Here is an 8,309-nt window from a genome sequence, read left to right as displayed (position 1 = left end):
TATACGCGCGTGTCATTGCAAGTTTAGTAGTACTCAGACCATTGTACGTCATGGAGGTCATGTCGCTACGTTAGTTATTGCGGCTACTTGCGATGAATTTTTTTCTTGTTTTCAGATACTTACCAGCACTACTTACAATTCAATTCAACTATGGCCAATAAAAGCAACTTATAGGAATATTCACTTTTTTTTAAACGAGACAATTTACAAATTCAGTGTGAAATTTTTGTTTTAAATATAATAATATTTATGAAATTGTATTTATAAATATTTTTACTACCGAAATTTTCTATTTATTATTGGAAATAATAGCTATGAAAATGTTGCTTAAGATAATTGTTATCAAGTTATAAGTTTAAATCTTAAATTTTGAAATTTAAACTTTAAATGATATTTTTATGCCTGTTTTTTTTTACTTTTGATGTCAGCCATTACTGATTATTTTTCACGTACCACCAACTGTCCACCCGCGTACCACCGGTGGTACGCGTACCACAGGTATGGGAACTGATGCTTTATGCCACAAGTCTGCCCAGGCCTAGTATAGTGGATGTGATACGCATTGTGAGCAAAATTTGAACTTTTTTATGAAAAAACATACTGTGATTACATAGTCGTCCATGCCATCCTGCATTACACCGACAAGTATTGTCAGGACCACATATCCCGTGTCGGCACGCGCGACTGCACGTGGACCTCTGAGGAACTCTACGCCCAATCTCACAGTGGTTTCCTCCTAGGCCGGGAGGACATCGACATTTATTCACACCTTTACATTTTCCACCATTCAGACATGGAATAACACATTTTGCTGAAAACAAACATATTAAATGTTTTAAAGTATTAAATCTAAAGTAGTTTTTATATTTTTAAAGAAAATTAAATAATTTCTTCCTCCGCATTAAAAATCTTCCATATATGTATAAATTTTAATGAACCCTTTATGATATGTTTCGACCATCATTATTCTATTAAAAAATATTATTTATCGTGACAAACATTTGGTTTTGCTCATTCTCAAGTTGAATTAGTTAAACTTTTATAAGCCTGTTTAAGTGGACATTATTATTTATTATATTATTTTTGTAAAAATGGAACACAACTCACAATATTCGCAGTGAAATCCAAAGTAACCTTTTGGGCATTCACAGGTATCTTTTTGAACACATTTGCCTCCATTAACACATTTTTCAGCACAAATTCCTAGAACAGTCCCTATATGTAAAATAATACTTAAAATTGTACTTGAAACAAATATTTTCTTTCAGATTATAAAAATGCTTCAAAACATTAAAGTAAGACGGGGATTGATAGGAAATTATTTGTATAAGCGGAGAAATATTTGCAAGAAGGCATGCAGTTCAACAGATAATAAGGTGTGAGAGTGTGTACTATTTATTTCTGATATTAATTATTGTTATTTTTCAATAAAGCGTGTGATGAAAAAATTAACCTTCTAGTTGGATTCAATTATAAGAGTGGATCATGCGGGAGAGTTAGGAGCAGACAGAATATATGCGGGACAAATGGCTGTCTTGGGAAATACTTCTAGTGGACCTCTCATACAACACATGTGGGAACAAGAAAAGGTTCACCGGGCCAAATTTGAGGAACTCATTAAGAAATATCGAGTGAGACCTACAATCATGACTCCATTTTGGAATATTGCTGGATTTGCTTTGGGAGCAGGTAATGATTTTAATAATAGTGGCCAATTTATATAGCGCCGTTTTCGTGACAATCACCTCAGGAGCGCTTTACAAATTATGTATTTTACAGTTTTACATTTTTGCCATTAGATAGTTCCGCAATACAATGTCTATCGGTAAATGTGAATATGAATATTAAGATTTAATTTGGATACTATGGATAATAAATCCGGAAAAGGTGGGTATTGAATTTAGATTGATACTCCGGATGAATCTCAGATTTTGGGATAAGTTGTTCCACACCACGGGACCTGCAAGTGTGAATTCTATTTTTTGAAATTATTTTTTATTTTAGGATAAAAAAATAAAACAAAATGAAGTCCTGGCCACAGAAACCGTGTATTTTACCCAAGATAATTAATAAAATGTAGGTTGTAATATTTTGATTATCAATAGTTTGAAATTATATTTTTTCCAGGTTCTGCATTGTTAGGAGAAAAGGCAGCAATGGCTTGCACAGTAGCAGTAGAAACGGTTATTGTAGACCATTATAATGACCAACTGAGAACATTAATGAAGGAACCAGATGCGAATAAAGAATTATTGGAAACAATCACTAGATTTCGGGATGAAGAACAAGAACACCACGATACAGGGATAGATCATGGTGCAGAACAAGCGCCATTCTATAAAGCGTTCTCTAAACTTGTTGAAATAGGATGCAAAGGAGCTATTGCCATTTCAAAACAAATTTAATAAGAGCCAATTAAAAATAAAATTATATTTGTAACAGTTAACTAGTTGTTTGTTTACATTGCTGATACCATACTGAGTAAAATGACTGACTAAATGATAAGATAATAACCTCCTTCGCAGTGCCTCCCCTGGTAACCCGTGGGGCAGCTGCAAATGCCTGGGGCAGTACAGTTTCCCCCGTTCATGCACTGCGGATAACACAAGGCAGTCTTGCAGTACTGTCCCATGTATCCCTCGGGGCATTGACAGATCTTTTCGTGGTTACACCAACCTTCGTTGGCACACTTTTTATCGCATTCAGGATCTGGACCTTTAAAATGAAACACAACATAGAATAGGCCTTCAATTTTTTTTTATAATCTATGATATAAAAATCAAGCTTACAAATTTGAGCGCAACTTAAGCATATTACTAAATTACAAAATTATATCATTTAAATAATATGGTTGCCACAAATCGAAAGCATTATTATTACAGTACTGACAGATAATGGAAAATCCACCACAATATTTATGAATGAAAAGTAAAAGCTGTTTTATAAAAATATTGTAATTAGTCAACACTTAAATGAAAAATGAAGCATAAGGGTTATTACTTTTTATTTTATTTTATTTAGTGATTCATTGCTCCAGAGTGCTGATCATGATAATGTTTTTACTATTTTTTATTTCATTGTTTGTGTGTATGTATATTTTAAAAGTACATAATACATTCATCCTCAAGTTTCATCATAAAAACAAACTGTTAGACATTAATGAAAAAAATCACCTCTAAAATGGAATAATGAAGAACACTTGTAAAATATACTAAATTCACTATTTTTTTAAAGTTTCTATATTATAGCAACAGTTGTCTGACAGAGCCGCGCCCACCAAGCATAATATTTCTGTATATTTTCTTTTGAACACATAAATGATATACAGTCAAACTTTCATATAAAGTTAATAAATCACACCAAAAAAGTACATTGTATAGAAAATTTATAATGTAAAATATATTAAATTTTAGAAGTAAATATAATTAAATATATAAGAAAATATTTTAATATATATTAAACTGCTCGTTAAAATATTTTCTGGTTTGTATATTTTTTGTATATTTCAATAATTTCTTCAAGTAAACAACACTGACAATCAAAATGTGTATGAAAGGTATGCATCAGGACTTTGGAAATTTCTGAAATAATAATGCACAGCTGTTTGTAAATATGTACAAAGTTTCTGGGTTAAAAATGTTTATTGGTTTTTGCTGTCGTATTGGACACTAAATATTTCATTAGATGCTTTTAAAGGTGAAATTATTAATCATAACTTGGATAAAAGATTGAAAAATAAAAAAAACAGTTTTTGATTTATAGAAAACAAAATACATGGTAAATATCCTTGAAGTTCTGTCAAAATTGAATTTTATTATTATTGGGAGACCTTCTACATAGAAGTTAGTTTGATGTATAGAAGTTTAACTGTATTTTGTATTTACTAGTGTTGGAAATGCCGTGGTGCGATGCGGTTGTATTGATTCATCAAATTTTCTTGAGAAAATATGATAAAGGAACTCACAAATAATTTATTTTATGTACCTATTAATGACACTAAATAAATAAAATAAAAACTATTTTGTACACTAAAGAGAAGTTAATAGATGAAATATCTTACAATTTATTTTAAATAACATGCTCTGGGCATTGATCTGTAAAAAAACTGGTAATTAAATTTTTGCTCCAATCGCTATTTAGAACTATCAAAAAACTATAATATGCTAACTATAAGCGCCCTTGAGGTATTATTTTACGAAAATGGCGCTATATAAGTTATCCAAATTTATTATTATTATTATTATAATTAAGAAACAAGAGTTCCGAATTGATTCCCATATAAAATTATCTGCAACATTGACTTACCCCTCCAGCTATAGACGATGTACCATCTTGGGAGATTTGCTCATTAAGCATCGAATTTACCTTTTAATTTAAGAACATATGAAAACAAATTATGTATAGAAATTCTAAAGCAATTTATAATAAATAAGAAAGTGTATAGGTCTTGAAGATTTAATTTTAATATGAGTAATAAAATTAAATGAAAGATACATACCATTTTTAATTAAATAAAAATTCTATAGAAAAAAAAACTAAGCAAATATGTACTATGCAGCAAAAATATATAAAAAGCATGCAGCGTTATCTTTAGGATGTATGCAAGAAAAAAATATCATTGTTTTAATTAATTATAATAAAATATAATATTACATGCAGGAGGATTATCACTGTCAGAAATGACTACATAGATATTTTCTTATCAAATTTAGGAGAGGGTAATATTCGAGAATGAATTTCTTTATTGAAAAATAATTGTAAAGACTTAATCATATAACCACTCAATAGAAGAGCACAAGATCCCACAAGTCAAGGAGTGCGTATAGTATGAAATATATGCACTATTTTAGAGATAGTTGTATTAGATTGTATAACTTTCGAATTACGAGTGTAAGATATTGGATCAACTTCGGTTTAGTCAATTAGGCTTTTAGATCAGACCTCTCCTGGGTCTAGAGATCACCAGTTTCGGGTCACAACAAACAAGATACGCAAGTTCTTGCATACATCCTGAAGCGTTAAAAATGCGTTGGCGATACGATACCTGCTTTTGCTAAATACACACCTCTCTGGGCACACTCCTTCTTTAAGCTTAATCGAAGAGGGGTACCCTTAAGTAATACCCCTTTTCCTGTTTGAATTACAAGACCAATCTCAAATGTTCCAATTCCACTACTATTACCTGAACATGGTAGCCAAACACTGAATTCTGCAGAAGGAGATATTTGCATGTAAGTATAATAAATCTGTATGATTCAGATTCAACCTATTCTTATTCATCAAAACATTGTTTTCTTTTCATAATACCTCTTGGTTTTCTCGGAACTCTGCCCTTCGTTTTGATGGAGATTACTGGTGGTTTCAGTATCATTGGATCTGATGAATTCAATGTATCGAAGTGGTAATAGTATCTTTTGTTTCCTGCTTTCCAAGTAAAATTCACATATTCTACTTCAGATGGTATTACTGGTAAAGTCTGAGAAAATTTTGGATCCAATATGTAAGAAAGAACTCTCCCATTTACAATTGCAAATATTTCCATGGAAAATCCTTAAAGAAAACATATCAAAGTCATTAAAATGTTTTATTTTGAGAAACAAAAAGACTTTGTTTTTTGATCCGCTCACATTTTTATTAACCAACTAGTTTCGGCAACAACCTGTTGCCCTCTTCAGGGTTTAATTTATGACTTAGTCATAAATTAAATATAAGTCATAAATTAAACCCTGAAGTATACATAAGTCATAAATTAAACCCTGAAGAGGGTTGTTGCCGAAACTAGTTGGTTAATAAAAATGTGAGTGGATCAAAAAACAAAGTATTTTTATTTCTCAAAATAATATATCAATATGATCCACAAAGTTAATGCTTTCAATATTCAAAACATCATATAAATGTACTATTAAAATTATCATGGCCATTTAAACAGCTGATGGTGTCTTTCTGGGTTATTCTGCCGCTCGTTCTTGGTACTCGTCAACAAAATATTATGGTAGGTTTTTGATAGACAAAATTCTTACTTATAAAGGGTAATGATTATGACTAAGCGAAGAATATCACTCTGCACAATAACTACTATCAATTTGATAAATATTCATTCACTAACCACTGAACATTTTTACTTGCTGTTCATCGATCCAAAGTGAGAGATCTCCTCCATTTCTCTCCATACTCTTGGAGTCACTTCTTCGATGAGCTTTGAGGTCATTTCTCGCTGAAGAATTTATAATACATGCCAAAAATATAACTGCTATATATATTTTGTTCAATATGTGACTTTGTGTCTGTGTATCAGGGTGATGGGTATTCATACTGTAAAAATATAGAATTAAGTATTTTAATATTTTTAAGAGCATTTCACATTAGCCATTAAAATTTGAAATTTTTTCGATGGCGACCATCTTTGTCCCATCCGATGGCGGTAGAACCTTTATTTAATTTTAAATAAGTGACAAAGACAAACCTGCTAGAATTGTATGGAAGCAAAAATACGAAAATACTTCACTACGAAGCTTTACTAAATCATCATAGCTTAATAAGCAACTTATCCTGAAATAAATTAAATATAATTAATAAATCACACACTGCACTGGTGGAAGATTGCTTAATTCCGTTCGTGGTCGAAATAAAATATGATTAACCGTGCGACCTGAACCAAACAATGTATATCGCGGAAAAAATATAGCAATACATAATAATATTATTTATATAAAATAGCCAGACGACCGTTAGCGTTTAGATATATTGTGAGTGCCCATTGCATTTGTTTTAAAATAAAGGTTTTTTTAGTATTATATATTTATAATTAATGTATAATGTAACAAAACAACTACCCCGGTAAGTTACGCACACATAAAAAACCAGTTGTCCGCGAAAAAAGTTTATAAATAAAAAGTGTGACAGCAACGGAAAGATGACAGAACCGTCATAGAAAAAATCTGAGTGAATTAACCTTGCCATTATCATAAAATTCAAACAAATAAAATAATATGCCTACTTAATTTTAACCCTGGCTCTGAATAGAAAAAAATGTAAACGTAGATGCGGCTGTTTAGACAGGTTAACAACACGCTGATTATTTGGGATTACTATTTGGACATAGAGAAGGGGTTTGATCGATAATTTCGGAGGGAAATCATCCTGACGGCTACGTTCTGGAGAGATAATGGGAAGGGAAATCGCCATTGATCGTTCTCGCGGGGCGGCGAATACGAATTTCGGGAACTCGATTATCCGCGGAAAAGGAAGCCTCGTGTACCGTGTTACCCCGCTTTGTATATTAATATCGCGCTTGTTAAGATCTAATCTGAATGAATTTAATCTTTGTTTATTTGAGCCCGGAGGAAGTATGCATCGAATTAAATACAATTACAATCAAGATAAAGGTAAAAGGGGGAAGGATAATTAAAACTTGAATGTTTCATGTACCTGGTTTAATAGATTAAGTAGACATATTATTAAAATGACTTACCCTAGATTACAACACTTAGAAAATAGCTTATACTAAACGAAAGGTCCTCAACACAGTCCAAAGTTCACTTTCCTAGCTCATGTCTTGTTCACAGATTCACTTAACGAAACACCGTAACGAAGATTGAGGTTGATCCATAGTTATGAGCCATGAACGGCTCCGGGGTTGTGGAATCCCGTTGGGCGTGACGGCCACAGGTTGTAGGCTGGGCGGTCTTCGAGGGGCAGGAATCTGGTGTTCCTGGAGGGGCAGGAATCTAGTGTTCCAGGGTGGACGGCGGACGTCCTAGATGAGCAGTTCCTTCGCTGTTGGAAAGAATCTGGCGTTCCTCGATGTGAAGGATGAGGGATGAGGCATCTTCGCGGCTGGAAGATGGCCTTGTAGCGCTGGCTACATCGTGTCTTGGAGAAATGAACACTATTCACTTCACACGATTTCTCCTCGCGGCTGAGCACTTAGCTGATGAAGTGCCGAGTTTGGGCTCGGGTCGAGCGCGACGGCGTGCGCGTACGACCTGCGCGGTCGGGGATTTTTCGTCGACTCTCGTTGCGGCGTCTTCAGCTCGCGTGCTACCCCTACTGTTGCTAGAGCAAGAGGGTCGTACTACCCCTCTCGCTTACTCCTTACCCTAGTTAATTTAAGAAGAATCTTATCGTAGCTTACTTACTAAAAGCTTAAACCCATATCTGCTCCCTAGGTGGAGCATATGGTGTCCACAACTACTAGTTAATAGTAACCGAGTTATAGACTTACATATAATTAAAAGTTAACAAAACTAATTATAATATGACTTATTATTAACTAACTGATTCTTAATTAAACTGATTATAATAACTAG

General features: G+C 33.0%; 2 protein-coding genes across 12 annotated transcripts in view; one reads left to right on the top strand and one right to left on the bottom strand.

The window, feature by feature from the left end:
* The window catches only part of LOC148301583 (NADPH-dependent 3-demethoxyubiquinone 3-hydroxylase, mitochondrial-like), a 4,973-nt gene extending 2,527 nt beyond the window's left edge, over positions 1-2,446 (top strand). For 2 of the 3 annotated variants that reach the window (XM_088273038.1, XM_088273037.1), the window contains exons 2-4: positions 1,269-1,376; positions 1,461-1,689; positions 2,128-2,446. In XM_088273038.1, the coding sequence (XP_088129164.1) occupies positions 1,278-1,376; positions 1,461-1,689; positions 2,128-2,405 (606 nt within the window). In that variant the 5' untranslated portion in view covers positions 1,269-1,277 and the 3' untranslated portion in view covers positions 2,406-2,446. Of the gene's footprint in view, positions 1-1,268; positions 1,377-1,433; positions 1,690-2,127 lie in introns of those variants that run through there. The other variant, XM_088273039.1, reaches the window with a different exon arrangement.
* LOC148301582 (uncharacterized) overlaps positions 1-6,929 on the bottom strand; it is an 8,048-nt gene extending 1,119 nt beyond the window's left edge. The window contains exons 1-8 of one of the 9 annotated variants that reach the window (XM_088273027.1): positions 6,834-6,929; positions 6,464-6,549; positions 6,107-6,312; positions 5,308-5,550; positions 5,045-5,209; positions 2,515-2,715; positions 1,108-1,215; positions 602-811 (exon numbers count right to left, since the gene is read on the bottom strand). In XM_088273027.1, the coding sequence (XP_088129153.1) occupies positions 602-811; positions 1,108-1,215; positions 2,515-2,715; positions 5,045-5,209; positions 5,308-5,550; positions 6,107-6,311 (1,132 nt within the window). In that variant the 5' untranslated portion in view covers position 6,312; positions 6,464-6,549; positions 6,834-6,929. The remainder of the gene's footprint in view (positions 1-601; positions 812-1,107; positions 1,216-2,514; positions 2,716-5,044; positions 5,210-5,307; positions 5,551-6,106; positions 6,313-6,463; positions 6,550-6,833) is intronic. The other 8 variants (XM_088273029.1, XM_088273030.1, XM_088273031.1 and 5 more) reach the window with 8 other exon arrangements.
* Between the last annotated feature and the right edge of the window lie 1,380 nt (positions 6,930-8,309).

The sequence above is a fragment of the Brachycentrus maculatus genome, unplaced genomic scaffold (assembly GCF_059751285.1).
Source record: "Brachycentrus maculatus isolate JH-2025_06_01 unplaced genomic scaffold, ASM5975128v1 h1tg000537l, whole genome shotgun sequence".
NCBI classification, from domain to species: Eukaryota; Metazoa; Arthropoda; class Insecta; order Trichoptera; family Brachycentridae; genus Brachycentrus; species Brachycentrus maculatus.
Note: the sequence above shows the minus strand (reverse complement) of the source record. Positions and strands in the feature narration are given on the sequence as shown.